The sequence below is a fragment of the Hemicordylus capensis genome, chromosome 2 (genome assembly GCF_027244095.1).
Source record: "Hemicordylus capensis ecotype Gifberg chromosome 2, rHemCap1.1.pri, whole genome shotgun sequence".
In the NCBI taxonomy this organism is placed as follows: Eukaryota; Metazoa; Chordata; class Lepidosauria; order Squamata; family Cordylidae; genus Hemicordylus; species Hemicordylus capensis.
In genome coordinates, this window is record NC_069658.1 from 316,645,388 (window position 1) to 316,671,441 (window position 26,054).

Genomic DNA, 26,054 nt, shown 5'->3' on the forward strand with positions numbered 1-26,054 from the left:
CTCAGTTAGCAGGGCCTAACTGATTTCACACAATTATGTGTTGGGTGAAAAAGTACTTCCGTTTGTTAGACCTAAATTTCTTGGCAATCAATTTCATGGGATGACACCTGGTTCTAGTGTTATGGGAGAGGGAGAAGAATTTCTCTCTATCCACTTTCTCTACACCATGCATGATTTTATAGACCTCTATCATGTCTCCCTGCAGTTGTCTTGTTTCTGGTCAGACCATTGGTCCATCAGGTCATGACTGTTCTGTCCTTCTATCTCTCCATGGCAGGCAGGATAGAAGGAAGGTTTGATTTTGTGATTTTCAATATGCTTGCTGTGCTATTGCTTGCTGTTAACTATCCAGTTTTCCTGGATCTCAGATTAACAAAGGCAGAACTTGGGTGCCTGCCTGCCATCCTTGAGTTGTGGTTTGGTCCGCTTGTGAGATGCTGTTGTGATGAGAAATTGACAGTGGCAGCTCAGTTCTATGTGCCTATTGCTGTGATGAGCTCCATGTCTGGCCTTGAGACTAATTTGTGGTTCACTCACTGTTCTGGTCTTCTCTGCAATCTGCATTCTGCATTTCAAGGTGTACTCAGGCAAAATGTGGCTTCCTTTTATCCCACAATTTCAAAACTTGGTATGGTGGACTGGACTGTTACCTCAGTGCAACAGTTGCAAAGTTCAGACTTGAGTGCTTAATGTTTTAAAACCAAAATATTACAAAATATTTCACACAAATGTTGCATACACATTGTGGAAGATTTCTGGTCACATCAGACAGTCATCTTAGTCCTATCTATAGTTCTAAAGTTACAAATCCCAAGACATTATTTAGCTATTGTTCAGAAACTATTTAGAAACATCTAGCTGAAAAAAGAACAACCACAGTGTGTTCCATTAAAATACTTAAACACGTGCCTTTTAAAAAGCATCATTGATTGTGGTCTTAATAATGAAGAACATGACTAAATGTTTTTCTGGATTATGACCAGTCTTGTAATATAGAATTTCTTAAAAAACTGATAGAGGTTCCTCATCAAGTTTGCATTCTTTGCCACTGAGGGAACAGTTGCAGATGAGCCCAAGATGGTGGTATCCTAATCCAATTTCAGGCTGGGTCAGAGGCTGTTTCTGGTTGTGCAGCAATATTTCATAGCTGCCCAAGAGATCATCTGTGAACTGTGATCAAATTAGGGGTATGATAATGAAAGGTTTTGAACACCCTGGTTCCACCCTGGTTAACATTAGACTATGACCATCGCCTGATTCAGACATTATGCTGTACATGTCTGTACACTCATACACATATTAGTGTGAATGACTGTACCTGTGTTCATTTAAAAAGAGAACCCAGATACAGGCCCTTCAAATGCATGCTACAGATAGGAAGTGTACTTCTGTACCTGCATTCAGCATAACATGTGAGTGACTAGACCTGTATACACTGTAAACTCGTCATACAGGTGTTGAACATAATGTGTGAATGGACTTTATATTGTATTTAAATTGACTCAAATCCAGGGCCAGGTGAGGTGGTCACCTTAGGTGCAGGTGGGAGGAGGGGCACAAGCCCCACATCACGGTCACCCGACAGAATTTCATGCTGCCAGTGCCTGTCCTTACTCCACTGGGACAAGCTATTCATTTTCACCTCCTCTTCCAGCTGGGATATTTATTTATTTAATGAATGAATTTGTATACCACCCACGACCAAAGACACTAGGCCCCTTTTTTACCCCTTTCCCCTCCAGCATGAGCCAGGGATGCCCCTACTGCCACTGCCGGGCTTGGAAGCATAGTCGGAAACTGACTCAGCGGCCTGGCCAGGCAATGCTGAGCATCCACCTGTAGATTGGGATGGGGTGGGGTGTCATATTGCCCTTTGGCTCAGGGAACAAAATGTCTTGAACTTTTCTTTGCCAAGATCCCAAGAATGGTGAAGCCAGCTGTTTTGTGACAGCTGGGAGGTTTAGAGTTGTTTTGCTCAAACATCAGCACACCCCGCCCCCCGCCAACACACAGCAAATTACTTTTGAACAAAACTTTCAAAAACTCTGATGGGAGTTTTTGACTTGGAAGTAATATGACTTGGTAGCATGCTGTTCAAAGAAAACAAGTCAGAATACAACTGGGCTAGCACAGCTCTTCTTTGGGTGAAAGTAAGTAGCAATTTGGGTCCTGGACAAAATCTCAGCATGGATTCTTTCCCTCTGTGTGGTGTTCAGGCTCTTTTTCTCAGTCTCTTCTTTTCATGATTCTTTATATTATGGATAGTTCCCAAAAGATATGATCCACTGAGGAGTCTTCATGTGTAAGCTTTACTAAAATGGAACCTATGCAAAAGCATGCTGAATACTTGATGGTTCCCATTCAGTATAATTGGGGTCCCGAAAGAGAATTCCCCAGTGGATTGGGAATAGAAAAAAGTCCAGGTGTTAAGAATGGTGGGTGGGAGGGTTATGCTGTTGAACATGAAACATCCTTAGATTCTCTGCAGGGTTCTCGGAAATACATTAGCACTTTAAAAATGATTATTTCAGCGGGATACAAGATATATTCTATTATAAATTCTATAAAACCTATGGTTATGTTATTGTTAGTGGCATCAGAAATAATCAACAATTATGTAGATTCTAAAAACACGCAAAGTAAAAACAGATATTATAATAGGTTTTTAAAAAAAGGTTCTATCCAAACCTCAGCTAAAATTCACCCATTCACATTTAGAACCAATGTCATCTCCTTTTGAGTCATTTTATAGTATGGACATGCTAAGAAATGGAGTCAAGAAGCTGGCCAAAGACACATTCAATGTTTCCAAACTGAAATGACATTTTTGAAAGAAAACGAAAATGTATGAAACCATAACCAAGCACATGCACAGGAGTACAGAGTAATATGTTTCTCTCTAAGATATCACCTGTAAGGAAATGCTTAGCTCAGTGCTGAGTGAAAAGGTTGTGGAAAAGCAGAAAAGCACTACAATGCTACTGGTTGTGTTTCAGCCAGATTCCTGACCCCAGCAGGATTGTTTCCCAAAGCTACATTGAGACCATGAATGCTTATGAGAGTGCCACACTGGGAGAGTAGATGAAAACTCACATCAAAAATCATGCTCTCTTTAAGATATACACTGAAAAGCACAGAAGCAACAGTCTGACACTGAAAACTTTGTGGGAAGAAATAGGTTTGAGACAGGCATGTTTTTAATAATTTGTATCAATGATAAAAGATTCCTGAATTCCTGCTTGTTCTCTTCCCATTGATGCTTCAGTGAGAAACAAAGATTTAACTGGCTAGTAAGGCAGTGGGATTTGTGGCATCTCTTATAAGCTGCAGTACAATAGGAGCTCTCATAGGGTAATCACATGCACATACAACATCTGTGCAGTTCATAAGAGAAAGAGGGAAGCTTATATGGTTAGGAGAAAAATCCATCAAATAAAAACAAGCTAGGTGTTCTTAACGTACCATTGACTAAGCTGGCATTTGCATTATCAGTGGCATTTGCACCTGCTGCCCCATCTGTAGTTGAAGGAGGATGGAAGGAGGAATGGGAAGAATCTACTGAGTAATAATGAATAAAAGAAAAAAGAATAAATCATAATACTATGAACAAATTCACATGACAAAAACAATAACATTTATGGACTAATGTGGCTTCGTTTTTTTTCTCCAAAACAGATTTGTTTTAAAGTAAGCAACATAATGTCTAAAAATGAATGTTATTACAAGAATGTTACAAAAGCGGGTAACAAAAACTCATATGTGGAATATTATAAAAGGAAATGTGAAAGACATTTAACAGAGTTAACAGAGTTGGTGAGAACTGACTTCACACAGTACTATGTACTTCTAATTACTCTGCTCCTCTATGCAGTCATTCTTAAATTGTCTTCTTTAAATGAAAAAAGGTTTAGTTGAAGTTTAGGGGGGGGATTATTTAAGCACTTGCATTTCCATGGACCATCAATAGTTTCTTAAAATGACAAATATTTTGCTATTTCCAGAACTAATCTTCTTTATATATGCATCTGAAAGGTACCCTATTTAATATCTTTCATTCATTTCACTTAAAAAAGCACATTGTATAGTGTTAGATATGCAGTTCAAGATATATCAAATAATGTTGTTACCAATATTCTTTCTCATTTTGATTGGATGAATACATAAAACAAAATCACAGTTTTAGTGTCAGCAGTTTTTCTTTCAACGAGGGGAGTGTCAGGCAAGAAGTTCCTTCACATCAGGAGGAAGCAAAAGTTCCCTGCAGATTTTGTATTGATTGGAATCTGTGCTAGAGCTGAGTGAATAGTCCACAATAAATAATGGATTGGATGCTGTTTCTTTTGTTGTTAGCTAGTTTTTCCACAGCAGAAGTTTTGAGATTTTCAATGTTATATTCTATTGAAAGTTACAAGCATTTTAGTAAACAATGTTGACTTCAAACATTCAATTTGGAATTGTTTCCACTGCAGTCTAAATCATGTCTAGGTCCAGCATTTGAGTGGTCTGATCCTTAGATTTGCATTTAAAATACTAAATGTTTAATGTTAAGATGACACTGTATCTTTGTATTTCAGCAAGTCTGGATCAGAGGCAACACTACCATACTACTGTCAGGAGGTTCACCATCAAGCATAGCGCTGCTATATGGCAAAGAGAACAGGAGGCTATTCTCACGTGCAGGCAAAATCGAGCAAAGGAAGCCAAGCCCAGCTTCTCCTGTACATAAGAACTGCTGGGAGCCACTTGGCTCCCAGCAGTGGCATGGTGGCAAACCTGCCTCCGGAGCCCACCTTCAAAATGAAGTTAAGGGAGCAAGCGCTCTCTTAACCCCGTTTCCCCATTCATCTGCTAACCCCAGCTGCTTGGAGCTGGGGCTGGGAGATTGTGGGGCTGCCGGCCAGCAATGGGGGATCCCCATAATGCACTGCACACTCACACCTCCCGGCTCCCCAAACTTCCCTGCTGCCAGCAGAAGCCTGCAATTGTCTGGGCGGGCAATCTGCCTGCCCACCAAGGTGCCGAAGATTGTCTGCAAGTAAGTAAGCATTTTAAGGCTCCTTCCCCACTCTCCCTTGAGCCCCTTCTCTGAAATCCTGAGAAAAGGCTCCAGGTCTCCTTTACCTTTAAGCGCTTCACAAAAGCAGGAGTTTCAACAGGTGCAACTTGTCATACAGAGGAAATAAAAACTGCACCTGCTGAAAATCCCTCTTGTATGCATCTACTAAAGGTACAGGAGACCTTGGTTTTCCATATGGCAACCCAAGCCCCTCAAATTACATTTTGTGCATTGCTGCAACTCTGTATGGGGGATGAGGGTCTGGCCGTAGGCCAGCTACTCTACATGCTCAGGTCCAAATAATTTGAACAGCAGGTAACCAGTTCACTTATTTGTCTGTCTTGGCAGGCTCACCGGAGTTGCAGAGATCAGTCAGCCACATGAATCAGGCTTAACTCAGCTCAGATGCTGCAACAGAGGTTGGATGTACCTAACTTCTGACCATTTCCCCTCCTCATAGTAGGCAAAGCAGGCTCCAAGTTCATGAAGAGCTTCTAATCTCTTGCAATTGCCCACTGACCTCCATGAGTAAATCCACTAGAGTTAGAGATCTTAGCCACCCATCGACTTGGCCAGGATTCTTGTCCATGGTCCACAAAGACCTGAAGCCAGTCCTAAATTGTAGGTAAATCACCAGATAACTACTATATATGAGTCAGTTGTTAAATCTACACTATCCATTTATTATCAGATATTCAATACAACAAAACAATGGCCATAATCCAAATAATTATGCAACTAATTCCATGGCTCATGGCTCTTGAACTGTAGCCTAACTCTTTCCCACCACTACACCCAGAGCTAGCCCATCCACTAGAAAGAAATGGGCGGCTGCCTAGGGCACCAATTCCTGGGGTATGCAGGCACCACCTCCAAAATATACTGGGAGCTCTTTTGCACTGAATCTCCAAACCAGCACAGGCTAGTCATTTTCTGGTCATCTGTTGGGGCTAGTCACTCAACCCCCAAAATGAGTAGCCTGCATGGTTCAAGTTAAAGCTGGGGCTCTGTTGCTCTCGGCCGTGGGGGTGTCAGTCTAACTTCACCTAGGGCACCAAAAACTCTAGGGCTGGTCCTGAACGTACCACATTGGAAACCACTTTGAAACTTGTTATCAGAGACTTTCAAGGAAAACATCAAAAATCCCACTGGATGTACACAAGCCATGGCCATGTCTAAGGCAAGTCTTTGAATCCTGGCCAATGAGTTATACATTTCAAGTTATTTATTGCACTGAATAAACCATAATTATTCCATGCTGATTACTGACATGGATTTTCAAAGTGCATTTGGATATTCACAAGAATGATGACATGTTGTATTGAAATGTAAGGGAAACATAAAGTAGTGGTTCAATTTTACAACCAAATTTGAAATGGACTTTTCTGAAGGATTTGTAGCAGAGCAATCAAGTAAAATTGGGTCAAAAGCAGTCTACAGAAATTATGTCTTGACCATTCACTCAGGTCTATTTTGCACCACCACTGGCAGGAGAGCCCCAGTTTAGCTTCAGCTTTTCCTCTGATATGGTAGATTTCTTACTCTACCTGGAAGCTGATGTCCATCCTCCTGTTTCATACCTGTGTGATGATTTTTACAAAATGTTAATGAGGGAGAAAGGCATATACCTAGAGAAAACTGAAATGCAAACACATGTGACTGGGAGGCTTTAAGAAAGCTGCAGGCATACATACAGTGAATGTATGAAGTTTGTGCTAAGAATTAAGGGTCATAATCTAGTGAGCACTGTTGCTGTACAACACTGTTGCTGTACCACAATCCATCATGTTGGAATCTTGCACAAGAATAGTGCAAACACAGGAACAGTGCTTAGGGGATTTCAACTCCATGCAGCCTGATCCCTACACCCCTGGAAGCTTGCTTGAATGACTGCAGAATGAATTTTGAAAGCATTTTGTTAGATGTTTTAGTGGATGTGTAATGGCATTTTATGAAAGTTATATGACAAACTTTTTTCACCTGTCTCTAGACCGGCAGGTTTTATTTTAAAACAAAAACAACTATTAAAGTACGGGCTAAAGAAGAACTATAATGATTCCAAGGAAGCAGATAAGTTAGGGAGAATGAAGCAGGATCTTTTCTCTGAAAAAAACAAAACCCCAGCAAACAGTGGCATGCTATCTATCTAACTATTCTCAAAATAGTTGGCAAGTGGTCTTCAATATCACAGGATGCCTGCTTAAAATATACATTAACTCTGGCCCACATGTTCTGAAATGTAACACAGATGGTTCTGAGCTGCCCACAATGCTACGGGCTCCTAACAAACTCCCTGTAATTGTGAGCTTTTGTGCAAGCGTGCAAATACTTAAAGTAGTGCACCTACTTTAGGTGCAAATGAGCAGTGCTCATTTCAAATCTAAGTAGTACTCCCAGAGCGCAGACACACTACGTTAAGTATTTGCGCTCTTACACAAAAAGTGCAAGTCTGCTGGCTGTTCTTTAGGAGCTTGCAGCAGCATAGGTGACTTAGATTATGCTGAGTCATATTATGTTGTGGAATCTGTGCTGTGGAATATGTGACCCACATTATGTTGTGGACTATGTGGGCCCTTCACAGATACCCGAGAAAGCAGCTATTAACCTCCAATCATATTGGAGTCACACATAAAACAGAAGCCTTGGTCCACTTAACAAAATGTATCTAGTCACAAACTGAATCAAACCTGGAGTTGAATGTGTAGTCTATGTGTAGAGTATATTGCAACAATTACATTTTTCATGTCTAAAATAAAGATAACATCTTCTGCAGAAAAACAACTGTCTACACTTACCTGGCAATTAAGGCCATTTTGAGTGTTCAAAATCCATGAACAATGAGTGTGAGTGTGTGGGGGTGGGGGGCAGTACGACACAACAGGCTTTTCCTCAGCCTGTGCATATTTATTAGAGCATCCATAGATGTACGTTCATATAAAAGTGTCTGTGGGCTTGCCACAGATGTTCCAATAAATGGGTAGATTGCAAGGGAGGTGGAGCTCACTGACCACAGATTTTAAACACCTGATAAGGGATTTTGAATAGATACAAACCCATCTGAAATCAATAGAGTCTACTTGTTAGTGAATGTATGGTGGATTGTGTCCATCATCTGAAATACTGAAGCACATACATAGGTTCAGTATAGTTATGTATGGTGCAAAACGTTCTCCCTCTGTATAAGAAGCCTGTGTGCACACAAAGGATAAGATGTGCACAGTGAATCTGCTGGCTCTTTTACACTCCTCCAGGTTTCTAACAAGACTTGCAGTGGTGCACAAGGGAGCTGCCACAGATGTGGTGAATTACACTCGGCTCAGGATTGTAATCACAGCTACTGAATTGAAAATTGTGTGACATAACCATAAGGACACAGCACAGAGGGCTATTTGGGTTGGTTTGTTTTTAAACCTTGGAAAAAGTAAGAAAGGCATATTTCCTTTTTGTTAAAACACCACCCTTTTTACCATACTTGTCCATTATTCAATTTATTTCAATTAGAAATGCAGCAATCTTGGGGGGTGTTGAAATTAGTGTGTAGAGGGCATGTTTCACGAACTGCATGTACTCTGTCCTCCAAGCTCTTCTTGAATCACATAGCAAAAAAGAAGAGAGGGGGACCCCCCCCCCTTGTGACTGACAGTAAATTGCATGTTCTTTAATGACAGTATAATTAAGTTTGGTTTTGCAGGAAAAGTTTATATGAGTGAGCTACAGATAAAAAACAGGGATGGCACAGTCACCATGAAGTAACCATAGAAACCTTCACCTTACAGCAAAACTGTTTGAAATCTACATTGAACACCACATTTTTATAGAGAATTTGATGCTCTACAATTGTTGTATGTAACATTTTCCCATTGGAGCAATGGTTTGAAAGATATGTGGGAAATGATTTTGGGCGTCTATTGGTGGCCAAAGCTCAAGTCATAATGATCAGGAGTTTAGTATGTTACTTACAACAGTGTCCTCAACATCTGTGCCCACTTAAAAAAAAAAAAAAATCCCCCGCAAAATTGACCTAAAATGACTGGCCTAATTGTAATGGTGCCAATGTTGTATAAACAAATGCTAACGAATGCTATCTACATGCTAGAAATGAGTGATACTGCTAAATATAAATGGTGAATGTAAAGTATGGGGCCAATTTTAAGAAATATGGTTTAGTCTGACTGCAGCCTAGGTTCTGCTTTTCTGAAGCTGTAATAAAGGTCCCTCTTTTGTGATGTGAATAATGACATATCCCGCCCGCCGCTCCAGGCACTAATATCATTAAGCTTTAATTTGTTCAGAATTTCGAATATACAGTATAAAGAAAAATGTGACTCACACACAAGTTCAGCTGGAGTGCTTAGAATGCACCTGATTCAGGAACCACTTGCTCACGTTTCCATTCTCATGTCTTACAAGGAGTGTAAGTTTGAAATATAAGATGCACATCTGACACATGGAAGTTGTGGTTTCCCAAGAACTCATAAACTGGTGGGACTGAATCAGCATAAATTCAAAACCTCCCATGCAACCATTTTGTATAGCAGGCATAAATAATCAATATAGATATTTATCAAAACTTAGAGGTATGACTAAATGTGTACCTTTCTTATCCTTCTTTTCCTCTTCTTCACCAGCACCTAGCAGAGTAAAGATTATTCCTGTTTGGGAATTAACTCCCACAGCAGTGACAAGCATTCTTCCAGAACCTTCCATTACATGGGTACCTAAAAAGACGTTTAAAATTTAGACATTAATAATATGTAGTTTAAAAAATAATACAAAAGAACAATACTACAAAGATTCCCCCCCAAAAAAGGTGAAATTGGTAATAAAATTCTAATATAAGGCCATAATCCAACCAAAAATAGTCCACTAAAAGCCATGGAAATCAATGGAAACATGCAAAACCTAAATTGGATTGTGGTCTACATTTTCATAATAAGAGCTGACATATTGATTAACAGTGCAATCTGTGAGATGGGAAATCACAAGTTCATATCTAACCTCAGATGTGAACTCACTAGACAGCCTTAGGCAAACAACTATCTCTCAGGACTCCACTGTACACCTACAATATGGGAATTGTACTTAAAGAGTTGAATAATGCTGTTCAATGGTAGCAATTATTATAAAGGGCATAATACAACAGAAATTTCATCTGTGTATGCCCCATTAGTTTCTAGCTGAATTGTATCCACAAAATGTTCTACTTGAACATGTAAAAACATAGAAAAATATTTTTAAAAGCTTAATTTTGTAGACCTTCCAATCATTTATTTAGATGAATCACATTTATTCTAGACTTGTCCCAAATTTTTACACAAATATAATTAGAACACAAAAGCAGATTTTTCAGGGTGTGAAGTGCCCCACTTAGTCGATGAGTCAGGCCCAAATCAGCACCATCTCAGGAGATGAACACTCATCACAATCTTTGGCAACATCAAGCTCCCTAGATATGAGAACTAGGTGATAGAATTGATGCAATTAAAGCTTTCTCTGTGTTATCACTCCTTATTTATCTCAACAACAGTGGGAGAATATGGTAGAACTAGGGTAAAATTGCAGTCACTTTTGAACAAAGGAAAGGAATGTTTTCTAAGGAGTGTTTTTATTGAAAAGCATCCATGCTACAGAGAAAGGTTCAAAGTGCTATGATCAACTAAGCAGGCACGCCTCCAAACTGATACTGTCCATGTACCTGCTCTTTGACCAGATCACCTCTTGTCTATTCCCTGCCCAACTTCAGTTGTGCTCATCACTTGTCCACCAACAAGTAGTAGCCAGGCTCCACTCTGAGTACATGGTCTATGAGCAGATCTGGACTGGCCAACAACAGTGCCACTGCTCCTTGGCTGGTGGCATTAGGCAACCAGTAGGAATAGCCTACTTTGCCTGTGATGCACAATGCATCTCTTGGAAAACTACGAAGTCACACTGGAGTTGCAAGAACATCTCTAGCACTTTTACTCTTTATGCATCACCACAGAGGCTGCATGCATTCCATGAAGCCAGTACTATAGATGTAATCCTTGACGTTATGTTTGTGTATTTATTATTTATTTATTTTACATATTTTTATACTGCTCAAAACTTACGTCTCTGGGCACTTTACAAGAAGATAAAAACAACATTAAAATATTAATTAAAAACAAAAACAAGAAATTTAAAACACAACAATTTAAAATTTTTAAAACAATATTCTAAAACAACATTAAAAACAATCAAAACAGTATCAGTTAAAAGCCTGGGTGAACAGATGCATCTTTAAAGACTTTTTAAAAATTGTCAGAGATGGAGAGGCTCTTATTTCATTAGGGAGTGCATTCCAAAGCCTCGGGGCAGCAACGGAGAAGGCCCGTCTCGGAGTAGCCACCAGACGAGCCGGTGGCAAAAGCAGAGGGACCTCTCCTGATTATCTCAATGTGTAGTGGGGTTCATAACAAAGAAGACATACTCTTAAATTCCCAGGGCCCAAGCTGTTTAGGGCTTTATAGGTTATAACTAACACCTTGTATTTTGCCCAGACACATATCGGCAGCCAGTCTAACTCCTTCAATACAGGAGTAATATGGCCTCTCCTAGATAACCCAGAGACCAGCCTGGCTGCTGCATTCTGAACCAACTGTAGTTTCCAGACTATGTACAAGGGCAGCCCCACATAGGGTGCATTACAGTAATCCAGTGTGGTAATCCAGTAATCCAGTGTGTTACCAGCAGATGTACCACTGTTTTGAGGTCCTCTGTCTCAGGAAGCTGATAGAAGGCACCTCTGGCCACTGCCTCAACCTGGGAGACCAGATAGAGACTTGGATCCAGTAGCATGCCCAGACTACATACCTGTTCTTTCTGGGGAAGTGTGACCCCATCCAGAACAGGCAGATCAAAATCGTTTCCCGAGTTTTGACCCCACACAATGAGTACCTCCATCTTATCTAGATTCAGTCTCAGTTTGTTATCCCTCATCCAGCCCATTACCAACTCCAGACAGGCATTTAGGGAGGTTATGTCCTTTCCCGATGATGCTGACATGAAGAAATAGATTAGGGTGTCATCAGCCTACAGATAACACCCTGCACTAAATCCCCTGATGATCTCTCCCAGTGGTTTCATGTAGATGTTAAACAACATCAAAGACAATACAGAGGCCTGAGGGACACCATACAAAAGTTCAGATTTTGAAGAACAACATTCTCCAAGGGACACCATCTGGAACCTGCCTGAGAGGTAGGAGCGGAACCACCGCAAAGCAGTGCCTCTCACTCCCAACCCCCTCAGACACTCCAGAAGGATACTATGGTCGATAGTATTGAAAGCTGCCGAGAGGTCCAATAGGAGCAACAGAGTCACATGTCCTCTGTCAATTCCCAGTTGGAGATCATCCATCAGGCCGACCAAGGCAGTCTCCACCCCATAGCCAGCCCGGAAGCCAGTTAGAAATGGGTCTAGATAATCAGTTTCCTCCAAGACTGTCTGGAACTGGGAGGCCACCACCCTCTCAATTACCTTGCCCAACCACAGAATGTTGGAGACAGACCTGTAGTTACTCAGCTCTGAGGGATCCAAGGTAGGCTTATTCAGAAGCGGTCTAATAATTGCTCCTTTAAGACTAGGAGGCATCCTACCTTCCCTCAGAGAGGGATTATTATTTACAATAATCCCTTTCCCAAACAGGAAATTCACTCAGTTTCTTCTCATCTGCCCTCCTCCCATTGTTTTGCCATCCCTGGGATTGCTGCTACTGCAGGTGTTCCCCCCCACACACACACACATTCTCCCTTTCAGTATCCTCTGCTGTTTCTTGTTTCCCTCAGAGCCCACACCTGCTGTCTCTCTATAAAATCCCATTGCTCCCCCATGGTTGTTCACCTCCCTTCCTCTCAGTACTCTTAAATCGCTTTCTTTGGCAGTGCCTTTTTCTCCTTCCATCTTGAAATTGATTGCATTATTCTCTACTCTCCCCTGGGTTGGTTGCTGCTGCTCTGGGGATGTAGCTCTTTCTGAATGAGATGTTTTGTTTGCTTTTCCTCTCCATCAATTGCCGGGATCTCCATTGTTCTTTCTTCCATATCCTCTGGATCATCTGCTGCCCATGAGTCCATAGCGGCTTCCCCTGTGTCTGGAGTGTGCAAGGGTTCCTCCATCGGAATTTCTGGCAGATCTTGTTGATTCTTTCTCCAGTTTTAGTTCTCTATTTTGTCTCTTCTTTGGACCCTGTATTCTGCTCTTCCTTCTTGTTTGCCTTTTGTCTTTCTGTTTCCCTCAGTTCTCTGTGGCTTGTTCTTTTGCTGTTTGTTGACTCTATTGCTTTTCTGTTTTCTGTTGCACTTTTTCCTGCTCACATTTTTGCTGATGGTTGTTCTGTTGTTTTTGCTGCAATGCTTCCTGATTATGTTGATGGGGTTTGTTTGTTTTTTTGAACATTTGGAATGAACTGTTGCTCTTTTGGTATTTGACGCCCCTTTGCTCTTCTTGCTATCTAATCAAAGTTTTCAGATGGTCAAGCTGTTTGCAGATGGCACATTGTTCTCTCTCATCCTCTACTGCTTCTTTTTGGAGCACTTCTGTAGTCTGTTTTAGTTTGACTCTTTGTTTTTTGTATTGGGTTGCGTCTCTCTTGGTCTTGCAGTTGTTCCCTGGCATTTTTGTCTCCTTCCTTGGTTCCTCTTTGCAGTGCTGTTTTCTCTTTGCATTGTTCACTCTCAAACTGCTGCAATTCTATCTTTTTCATTCATTCACTTCCTGCCAGTGCAGCTGTTCTCCCTCCTCCACCTCTTTAAGTCGCTTCTGTACATCATCATCATGACACTTTAAGGTTTTATTTATGGTAATTTTAATCTGTTTATATGATTTCTAGGTTTTGCTTGTTTGATTGGAATGTAACCCATCCTGAGATTTTATACAAGGCAGTATATAAATGTGACAGACAAAAGTTTTGAGTCAATTGCGGGATGGGGTCATTGTTTCTTTCTCCATTCTGTTTCTTACAATGCCCATTTTGCTGTTTGTTTTGGTGATGTTCCTTTTGTTCTTTGCTCCATATCTGTCTCTGAAAGGAAGCCCTCTTGACTCTGCAATGCTGTTCTCGTGCATTGGTTCTCGTGCATTGGTTGGTTTTATCATTTGTTTGTTCAGTTTTTATACCGCCTTTCATAAGACAATCCAAGGTGGTTTACAAATGTTAAAATACAGTAAAACTCCATAAAAATCACATTTCCTACTTATAAGTTAAAAATAAAAACCATAAAACACCCCCCCCGCAAAAAAAAACCCATTAAAAATACAAGCAAAGCAGGAAAGCTGAGAGATCTGGTAGCCCCTAGGGAGTAAAAGCATGAACAATTACAAAGGTCTTTAGTTGTTTTTTAAAAGCAGCCACAGATGTCAAAGATTGCTGCTGCTGTGTCTGAGAGCTCTGTGGTCAGGATTACATGACCATAGTTCTGGCATGGTGACATCCATCTGTGTCTTCTTCTGCTAACTGAGCAAAAAGGCACCTTTTTAAAATGGTTATTCTCTTTATTTACCATGGGGAGAGCAAATGGCCCTATTCATCTCCAGCACAGCATCCCTCCAGTGGCGGTTGCTGGTGTCTGTCTTGTTTCTTTTTTTAGATTGTGAGCCTTCTGGGGACAGGGAGCAATTCTATCTATCTATCTATCTATCTATCTATCTATCTATCTATCTATCTATCTATCTATCTATCACTATGAAAACTGCTTTAGAAACTTTTGTTGAAAAGTGGTATATAAATATGCATCATATTCATATTTGTATTCTGCACTGTGCTCTTTTGTTCCTTTCCCCCCATAGTTTCTCTTAACTCCTCCATCACTCTCTCTGGGTTTCTTCTTTACTGGTGAGGTATTGTTGTTGTGACTGTGACTGCTTAGAGAGATTTTGGGAACTAACTATACTACACTCCCCACTTTCCCATGAACCCAATTCTGTTGTCTCAGTGATTCTACTTTTGGTTCTGCTTCTCTCAGATTTTTGGAGTCCTCAAGATGGGAGCTGCCAAAATGACGTCCCCAGGGAAGTCCCACCCAGCCCTGTACAGGGAGCCAGCGGAGAAAGTCCTCTGGCATCCCTCACTGAGAGCCCTGCAATCCCTAAGGCCCAAGCAGACACAAGAGCCCGGTGCCGGGGTTAAAAGCACATTCACACCTTAACCCTGGCTAAAGGCCCGGGCAAAAAGGAGGGTTGGGCAGGGCGGGAGCCCCAGCACTGCACACAAGCAGCCTAACCCAGGCTGGGCTGCCCTAGCATGGGTTAGGCTGCTCATGAGAATAGCCTCCTTGTGTTTTAAAAACTTTTAAAAGCTTTTAAAACACCACTGCACTTTTGGATACTGCAGGTCCAATGGTCAGCCCAATAAAGCATGATGACACACAGAAAGCTGAAGGTATTGCGATGTCATCACCTATTTTTCAGAACTTGTCAAAAATCACAATGAGTAATCATCCCCCAAGATGGTACCAACCAACCACCCCACCCCGTTGGCTCACATACAATCTCCCAGGTACTAATATCTGCTTACATTCATATCTGTAATATTAAATAATTCTGGCCATAATCCAATGCATTTTTACTTGGGAATAAGTCTCTCTGAAATCAGTAGGACTTATTTCTCCGTACACGCATACAATTAGCCTGTTTGAGTATTCTAGATTTTCACTGCCATTTTCAACCCCTATTTAACTCAAGTTAAAGGAAAAGCAATATATTTTAGTGCCTCTGGACTAGAACCTTTTTGTTAAAAGATATTGAGATGTTTTTGATATCATCTCCTGCCTTAAAACATGCATCGTTAATTTCAGAAACAGCATACTATTTAAATGATACCAAAGTGGCTGTACATTTTTAATGCAGTCATGAATATTGTACTGAGCCTGTGAACATAATTTATTTTATTTCCATTCATAGAAAAGCTGCTCTATAGCACCGAGACATGTGAAGCAGAGGGGTAGTTCAGATGCAGTGCCAAACCATACTTGGCATTATGTGAACAAGCTGTCAGGACATGTATGCTACCTCCTCTACTCATGTGCAGCAATTTCCTGACTCCGATCCTGGCTTGAGGCTAGCCATTGGTTGCAGTGTTGATACACATGGACCATACACGCAGCCTTCAGGGACAGATTCCTGGAGTTTAAAACTCCATTTAGCGGGAGCAGCAAAAATTGCATCCTCCCAGCCCTCTATGCCTGCTGGGACTATGGGAAAAGACTACAGAGCAATGAAGCTCAAGTCTTTTTGCATCTCCACAGAGTTACCCCCATGATCACATCCCAGTCAGCCAATCCTTCCCTCATTGTTCATATAACAACAAGCAACTGTCAGCAAAATCTACCCACACAATACATCAGGGATGGTCAGCCTGAGGTTCTCCAGTGGTTGAATGGCTTCAGCTCCCATAATTCCCAGTCGCAACTGATTGTCACTGCGGATGATGGGAATTGTAATGCAACAAAATTCTTAAGAGCCTCAAGTTGGCCACCCCTGCAATACTTTCATGCAGACCCCCCCACACATAGAAGAAAGGACGTAACATAAGGGAAATCAAATGCTAATGTTTTATTTAAAACAAAAAGAAAAACAAGGTACATACATACAAGCCTGATTCTTTTGCTCTTTATATGGCAACTATTTGCAAAATGATTATACATGTAAAAAACATCAGCAAAAAAGAATCCCAGGGAACAAATGCATATTAAACTTCAAGAAGGTATAGTTTTTAAATATGAGACCGTACACCTTCATTTCATTTCTAGGACTTTTTCATTTTCTTCCTTAAGAGAATGTCAGATAGTCTTGGTATAAAAGGATCCTTCTCGGGACAATTAACTACTTGAATGGCAATTATCATCTGCTTCCTGGTTCACGCAATTGAAATTATGTCTGCTTACGGGCAAATCTGAGATCTCTGAGATGAGGACACTCCCACAGAGTATGTCATGTGAAGTCAGGATTTCTTTGCCGATTCCAGATCCACCCCCCCAACCAAACAATATTTAACTGAGATCGTTAAATCTTAGATCTGAAACCAGCTTGTCAATCCTGATTAAATGTCAGTTTTTCGTGTGTGGATGTGGGATCGATTAAAATGTTTGCGTTCACACAACACGCTATAGTGGTGTGCACGGACCGGTCCAGGGCCATACAAAAGGCCTCTGGACCGGTCCGGAATTCTGGCGGTCCGGTGGGGTGGGAGGGTAGTGTGTCTTTAAGGGGGGCGGTAGTACTTATCCCACCCGCTGTTCTTCCCCCTCCAGTGCTGGACTTTCCAAAAACATTCTTGGGGCGGCAGAGTTCCTCCCTGCCGCCCCTGCCCCCGTCATCGTCTTCAAAGAGTTAAAGTAGAAAGAGCTAGCGCCATGCATGTGCCCTTCGCGGCGCACGCGTGCTCATCTCTGCTGCTGGAGTGTATGCGCTGCGCGCACCAGCGGCAGAGATGAGCACGCGTGGGCCGCGAAGGGCGCATGCATGGTGCGAGCGCTTTCTACATTAACTCTTTGAAGACAATGACGGGGGCAGGGGTGGCAGGGAGGAACTCTGCCGCCGCAAGAACGTTTTTGGAAAGTCCAGCGCCGGCGGGGGGAGGTAAGCACTACTGCCCCCCCTTAAAGACGCACTCCCCCCAGTGCTGGACCATGCCTCCGTGGTTCCGTGCACATCCCTAACACGCTATGCAGGAGCGTGTGTAGCTTGGAAATCTCCGATCTGCAGACATCATTTTGATAGTGTGAACCAGCACGCAGAAGTAGCTCATTCAGCACCCCTAATATGTACAAATTCAGAAATGGATTCAGGTGGTCTCTGCATGATCTTAGTAAGGTGTGTTGTGGATTTTTGGCTCAAGTACAAGTACAATCACCAGGACTGAAGTACAATCACTGAAGTAGAATCACCAGGACTACAAAAACCTTTGCAAAAAAAAGGAACCAAGTTGGAAGGAGTGATGGAGACCAGAACATGCTAGCAAACCCAGGAATTGCTGTCAGTTCTCTGTCCATACAGTGACAGAGTGAGTCGGGGTGTGTGTGTGTGGTTAGAATCCTTTTAAGCACTGATAAGTGGAAGTGGAGGCAGGGAGTGTTTCAGTCTGCACCAAGCAAATGTGTAGTTCTTGACTAGATAGCTGCCCTCATCATCAGCAGTCTCTGTGCATGTGAGGGAAACTATTCAGTCACAAACCATGTGCTTACCAAGTGCCAGCTACAGAATCTCCTGCCTCTGCCTCCCAGTACATAATGGTAAAGGCAGCAGTACCCCTCCACCTTTGATAACTAATCAATAGTTACTGGCGGTTTTGCCTCACCAGCTGATGTTTTTTACATGTATAATCATTTTGCAAATAGTTGCCATATAAAGACTAATGGAATCAGGCTTGTATGTATCTACCTTGTTTTCCTTTTTGTTTTAAATAAAACATTAGCATTCGATTTTCCTTATGTTATGTCCTTTCTCAACACACACATGCACAGCCTTCATTCCAGACAGTACTTAATTAAGATGTGGCAAGAGTCAAGCCAACTCAGCCAATTATAGCTTCTAAGTTTCTCCAGTAAAGAGCTGCTGGTTATGATTTAGTCCATAGTGTGACAAGCCCTCATTACTCTACTATTACTATTACTACTATTCATATCTTAAGTTAATCTTTGAAAACAGTTTTAGAAGAATTTTCTGAGCAAGTCGTGACTAAAACTTAGCACTGCTCCCCCATTTTCCAGGGAAGGCTTTTTGTAGAAAACAAAGGCAGAGAGAGCATGAAAAGAAAGCAAGCTGAACAAAAAGGTTGGGGAAAGCAAAGTGAATGTCAATGGCAGGTTGACAAGAGGGAGGACTCTGTAGAAAAGGATGGCACTATCAGAAAGAGATGGAATTGCTCTAAAGATAATTGAGTGGGAAAGAAAACGTTAGATGAAGAAAGTCAGGAAAAGGTGTGTGTGTGGTGGTGGGGGAGAATAAGAGCACCAGCAAGAATATGGAATTTTGAAGAACGTGTCTGCAGCTTTTGGGGACTGTTTGGTGCACTCTCTCTCTCTCTCTCAGAAACATGCATTGAAATTCCAGTGTTGTTATGCCATAAAAACATAGTGAGGCTCAGAAGGTAGAGCCAGAGATAACAGGAAAAAAATAATTTTAATATCCAAAAAATGTGGGGCAAAATGGGAATGATACTGAATCCTAAAGCAGATGTTGTAAATTACATGAACTCTTGCCAAAACAAACAAACAAACAAACAAACAAACAAACAATAGAAAGTCTAACTTTCTAGCTGCATCATTACCATGGCCTAGATGACCCTAGTCACCTCAGACAGACAATGATAGGGAAAAGAGGAGAAAGTGACCTGGTTGCTCCTCTGCCACTAATTCATCTCCACCTCAGTTTGAGAGTGCTGTGAGCCATCCTGCTCTGAAAGCATGCAGAGACTGAGGGAGTGGACTAAGAGGGGATGGTGTCCTGGTAACGTACTGGGGAACAGAAGAAACCCAAGTATTAGTCACCAGGCCCAATTTTTTAATGACCCACTGGCATGTGTTTCAAGTTACAGTATGTGTAGTACAGTAAATAAAAAGTGCTCTTTACCAAAGCAGATGCATACAGAACTAGTGCAAAGCCTGCAATTCTCTCTGTTTTCCCTGCCACACACCAAAACTCCTCCCTCAGTCTCCTACTCACTGCCTGTCCTTTCTTCATATTCTGCCACCCTGCTACTGCCACTTCCTCCACTGAATTGTGTACACACTACTACAAATACAGATCCAAAACAAAGCAGGAACTTATTTCAATTTGTTAGGGGTTGAGGTTACTAGGACCCACCCCCCCACCCCATACAGAGACCTAGTCTTTATTGCTGCAGGTCTGTTTAGTGGCTACATGCAATAACATCAGGGCCACAGTAAGAATGAGTCTGCTCCAACAGCACTCAAGGAGGTGCTGGCTTCATCCTCTACCACACCCTTGATGATGGCCTCTGCCATGTTTTTGCATGCAGAGTTGCTGGTTATGCAGTTTCTTCCATATGTAGCAATGGTGGGACTCCTGGCTCTTATACTCTGGTAACTGTTGAGATTGCCTTTTCTCAACTGCTTATGTATATCATCCTCCGGGGGGGTTGTAACAAGGAATTGTCCCTATGGGACTTTATTCTTCATCTCATCAATCCTTGAGTTGGACTACTGTTCACTCCCTGGACGAGTGTCTTACAATGATTCAGTAAAATATGGATTTTGCCTTTGACAGAATCACTTGGCTGTCTGTCTTTATCATTGATTCTGGATCCCACTGCTTGTGGGTATCCCTGAAATGATGGCCAACATGACAGACAGCTCATCATTGATGTAAGAGACCTGATGATGAAGTGTGAACATCACAGGGCTGCTGCAAAAAGATTTAAAAGAGTTTCCATGGAGTCGTGCAGCACTCCTTGTTCTTTCCAAGTGCAACTGTCCAGAAGCACTCTTAAGTCTTTCTGCAGCAGCTTCATCATGCTGCACCACCAGGCCTGCCTTTGAAATTGTGAAGTAGCCCAGGAAAGTCCCTTATGTCGATATAGGGCTGCCTGTAATGTCAGCCAATGTTTTTAGTGCAGAACCATTTGAAATATCTTGTGTCATATTGTTGAACAGAGTACCTGGTACAGCTTGCCTTGCAAAGTCCTGCCTACTCTACCCTGAGGGAATCTCCACTGCCCCTTCACTGGTAAAGGGGAATCCTTACTGGATTCCCCTTTACCAGTTCAACTTTGAACGGATCAAACCAGCTCTGTTTGAAGTTGAACTGGGTCTGGCTTGACCAGGCACAAAACTGAGCCAAACTGGTTTGGGGCATATCCCTACAAGCTATGTAGAGCTCTAAAGATTAAGACCAGCACCTTTAATTTAGCCTGGAAGCAGACTGGTAACCAATGAAGCTGCCATAGGATCTGTGTGACACTCATTAAGTGATTTGTGCCCATGAGCATCCTTGCAGCAGCTTTCTTGACCAGATGAAGCTTCCGAACCATCCTCAAGGGCAGCCCCACATAGAGTGCATTGCAGTAGACCAATCTGGATGTTACCAAGGCATGAGATGAGGTCTGACTTCTGTAACTGGTAAAAAGCCATAACTGGTAAAAAGCACCTCCAAAGACACCATCGGGTCCAGAAACAAACCCAAGCTGCGGACTTTGTATTTTGGACGGAGTAAGACCCCCGTCCCAGTCCAGATGCACATCACTACTCAGATGATCAATTTCACCAACCCAGACTAGTTCCATCATATCTGGATGAAATTTTAGCTTGCTTGCCCCCATCCAGTCCAGAACAGCTTCCAAACTCAGGTTCAGAGCACCCAGCCTCCCTGGTGTCTGCTGACTTAAAAGATAGGTAGAGTTGGGTGTCATCTGCATATTTATGACACCACAGCCCACACCCACGGATGACCTCTCCCAGGGGTTTCATGTACATGTTAAACAGCATATGAGACAGAATAGATCCCTGTGGCACCTCATAGACCAAAGGCCAAGGGGTGGAGCAGGCATCCCCCAACACCACCTTCTAAGTATGACCCTCCAGGTAGGAGCAGAGCCAAGTCACCATAGAACTGTACTCACAAGCCCAAACCTGGAGAGACTATCCAGAAGATACCATGGTTGATGGTATCAAAAGCCGCTCAGCAGTTCAGGAGAATCAACAGTCTCTATCTCCTGGCATAGATCATCCACCGAGGCGACCAAGGAAGTTTCTGTCTTATATAGAGACCATAAGCCAGAATGGAAAGAATCTAAGTAATCAGATCCATCCATGGCTGTCTTTGGGGCCCTCACATAGGAGGCCCCAAACCACTCAAAAAAGCTCTACGATAACATTGAGCAGACACGCTGGTGGCAGAAAAGCAGAATTTATTCACCACCATTCACCATAGAGTAGGCCCTAAAATGGACTCTAGCCTGTGTTTGGCCACATTCATTCTGAGTTTTCTACCAACGATACTCAAGCCATCTATCAACCTCATTATCTGCAACTCACCTGTATACCAGGAAGTCGCTTCAACCTGGCAAGTAGGAAGATGATGCCTAGGTGTGACTGTGTCAATCATCTGACCATCTCCTCATACCAGAGAGAGACCAGGGTGTCAACAGGATCATCCACTCTCTCAGCAGGAAAATCCCCCAGAGCCAGCAAGAATCCATTAGGATCCATAAACCTCTGAGGGTGGACCATCCTAACTAGTCCCTCATCCCCACAGAGGTGTATTGGGTCCACCTTCAGTCCAGTCTTCACCAGATAGTAATCCATCCATGACAACGGTATTAAGGCCTCCTGGACTATCCATGGAGCACCACTGTTCACCATTGACACAAAGATCAAGTCGAGTGTATGGCCTGCCAAGTGTGGGACAAGAAATCAGTTTATTTCCTCTGATGCAGAGAACTAACTAGGTTTTTCTCTGGACTGCGCCCAGTATCTGTAACATCGATATGTCCACTAGTTTATGGTTCATTGCGTAAGGATTAAGGAAATCATATCTATAAACAAAAAAAGATGTTGCTTGCTAGGATGGACACCCAGGCTAAGCGGTGGACACCCAAGCCAGGCAGAGAGTGGCACCCAACTGTTCAGCAGGTATGGAGAAGGGAGAGGATGTCCCCATGCATCTTTGCTTCCCATGGTGTCCTCTAAGTTACAAGAGATGGTTCATAGCTGCAGCAAGCATCACTGAAAAATATATGATTTTTCTATTATTTATGTATACATTTTTAAATAGGCATTGTGAACAAATGAGGCCTGAACCTCCTCTTTTTGTGTTACAGATTTCTGTATTGTATATATATTTGCTTATGCCCTATGTTCTATGTTTAAAAAAAGCTGTGAAGGGGTCAAACGTTCACAGCTCCTGTTCTACAGTTTTGTTTGGGAGGGAGAAGAATCATACTGGTTAAATGTTGGAGGGAAGAGAGGACTTGATTTGATTGGATTTGTTCTAAAATAATGAAGGGAACTTGAGTTGTTTTGATTGGTTTGTTTAGGAAAAAATGAGGGAAATAGTTCAGCAGAAAATTAGTACAAGTGAAAGGTTGGAGTACAAGTGAGTTCAGGTTGGAGTCAGAGTCTTGGAGAGCCAGGAGAAAAGAGTGGAAAAGAGCTGCTGAAATTAAGAGCTCATAAATCACTGGGAGAGTTAAGCTGAAAACTCTCTTGAGATCTGAATCACCCTCAAAGCAGCTGAAGGAACAATCAGGATTTGAACCTCCAGCACTGGAAAGTAAGAGCCAAACCTGAAACTGAGCAAGGCAAAAAGCCATGCTCGCTGCAGAAGCTGATTAGAGGTGATTATAAGAAAACCCCTAGTAAGGCCTCTTACCAGGTGAAAGTTAGACTGGATGTGTTTTTCTCCTACTTTATCTGTTCCTTTATGCTCATATAGCTGCTGTTTCTTTGTAATAAATTTTCCAAAAGAACTCCTGTTTTGAAATGAACTGTTTTAGAGTAAAATTTGGTCTCTTTGAATTTAACAATCTGTAGCTTCTGTCTGTTTTCCCCATCCCACACTTAGAAGCCTTTCCACACTACCTAACTTTGAATGAAACGGGGGCTGGAAGAAGGCTGTTTCAGAAGACTTAGCCAGAGAAAATATAAATGTCTTCTTCGTGGCAGTGGTGAAGATTAAAATCGCAGGACTGGTTGAGACCAGGACATGACAGAGATGCAGTGGAGAAGAGGAATGGAGAAGAAGATTGGCTTGGAGAGAAAAACAGCTTTTTAATGGATCTGTTTTTTATTGTTCCGCAATGCCACATATTTACACATTTAACCAGCTTATGTTTTACTTATAAAGTCCTAACTGGAAAGATCTAGTTTATCTGCATCTTGAGAAGATCTGCTAGGGATTCTGAAAGATCCTCCTTGAATTCACAGTTCCTTCTGTTTGCATGGCTGACAAACTGTTTTACGGCTGGACAATTATCTTCCCATTATCAACTATCTGAAGCTCTGATTGGGGAAATAAAAGTGACTGGAGAGAACTTGCTGTTTCCGCAGAGGAAGAGGAAGATTGTCTTTCCATGTTCTTTCTTTCTCTATTGGAATCAGGACTTTTCTGTCTTTTGTGATTTAATGCCACTGATGGAATTTCCATTTAATAGCAGTTAACATCAATTAGCATTTTGTATTCGAACTTTGACTTTACTTTGAAGAATTTCTTTTCTCTCTCTTAACCATTGAGATTTAGGGAACTCTATATAGGGTTCAGCATTGAAAATAACCTATTCAGAAACTAAGATTTTTTAATGATATACCCGAAAGTTCTAATGACTTAAAGAATTGTCTCATATCTTCATGGAAGAAACGATAATTTATGTGATTAACTTAGGAATTCATTTATAGGTTTTAACACTGAGTATAATTAAATATTATACCTCATTAATTGGCCTTTTAATTAGGGAGTTCTATATAAGGTTTAATACTGACAATAACCTAATCAGGAACTAGGGTGTTGTATGATAAACCTGATCGTTTTAATGACTTAGGGTTATTTGTTATTTCTCTCTGTAAACCGCCCTGAGCCATTTTTGGAAGGGCGGTATAGAAATTGAATTATTATTATTATTATTATTATTATTATTATTATTAAGGAATTGCTACATATTTTTATCTTTTGTTACCTTTTGTTTCTTTCTTTCCTTCTATGGAAGAAATTAGATATTTTATGAATAGGGGAATTAGGGAAGAGTGGATCTCTAGAAATAACCTTTAGAAATAAGTGGCTGCAATATTGATAATATTTTTAAATTTAAGGAATAAGATTATTGGCTGTATTTTACTATATGACATTATAGTTTTAAAAATATTACTTATTGCGATATTCTATTTGGAAAGATCAGTGTTTGATTTTTTTGTATTCTTAAGTCTCGGTTTGAGCATTTTTGAACAATTAATTGAAGTTAGCTTTAGCTTCTAATTGAAATCTAGTCTAAATTTTTCAGAAATATACATCATTATCATTCCCATTTCCTTTTACAGTATTTTTCTATATTTTCATTTATTTTATTTATTTTCATTTTCCTCATGGGCTTTTATTGGTTGTTATGAAAACTTTATAATAGTGACTGGTGAATGAACTACTTGTTGTGATGCAAACAATTAGAAGGAAATTGAGAAGGATTACATGTATGTATGGGGAGAGATCTTAGTGTCATAGCTTGATAGCCTATTCTCCCAGTGGTGGGCTATAGGGACCAGTTCTGGCTGAAGTTAGTCTACTTCTTCATGAAAGAAAATCTCTCAATTTATCTCTCCGGTTTTTGTTTTTGTTTTTGTTAAATGAAGAGGAGGACTACTGAAGGTTTACCTGATCTCTGTTGTTTACTTTATTATGATGTTTTGTACACCTGTATGGGACGAGATGGGAATTTTGATTATAGAATATTGGTGGATATGCGGTTTTGTGTTTGCAATATATACTCTTTTTCTTTACGGCAGAACTAGTGTTTTTTCATTTTCTTCTCCACTGAATATTCATGTACTGAATTGTTCGACTGAGTCCAGGGGGAGTGTTCTATGTGAGGTTTAGGGTTCATTTTTTCTCTGACGATTAGATTTAGTTTTTTAGACGTACTCTGTTTTTCTTACAGACTATTTTTAAGTATACTTAAATACTATTACTGTTTTTTTACTTGTTTTCTTTGCTGTGGATAAGTCATTGCTCTTATTCATGTATGACTATGTAGCTCTCAGAGATGTAACCTGTTCTATTTCTATTACTAATAAAAGCAAAAATTCTTTTTAAAAAACCCGAAAAAACACAGGACTGGTTGAGACCGAGACATGACAGTCATGCAGAGCTGCATTTGTTCTCCATTTTTGTAGCTAGTCTCAGTTACCTGTGACTTATATAGATTTATTTACTTTTACATGTATAGTCTGTGCTCCTCCAAAAAAGCCCAGAGTGGTGCACATGGTTATATTTATCCTCCCAACTGCCCTATGAGGAAGGTTATACTGAGAGATAAGTG

At 41.2% G+C, this 26,054-nt stretch overlaps 1 protein-coding gene across 30 annotated transcripts in view; it reads right to left on the minus strand.

Annotated features, from left to right (window-relative positions):
* ATP2B2 (ATPase plasma membrane Ca2+ transporting 2) overlaps positions 1-26,054 on the minus strand; it is a 697,462-nt gene that overhangs the window by 111,459 nt on the left and 559,949 nt on the right. For 17 of the 30 annotated variants that reach the window (XR_008315871.1, XM_053294622.1, XM_053294618.1 and 14 more), the window contains 3 exons: positions 9,652-9,774; positions 6,604-6,636; positions 3,463-3,558 (listed from right to left, as the gene is read on the minus strand). Coding sequence is in view for 29 of the 30 variants with exons in the window: in XM_053294622.1 (XP_053150597.1) it covers positions 3,463-3,558; positions 6,604-6,636; positions 9,652-9,774 (252 nt within the window). In the remaining variant the exon portion in view is untranslated. The remainder of the gene's footprint in view (positions 1-3,462; positions 3,559-6,603; positions 6,637-9,651; positions 9,775-26,054) is intronic. The other 13 variants (XM_053294637.1, XM_053294634.1, XM_053294640.1 and 10 more) reach the window with 6 other exon arrangements.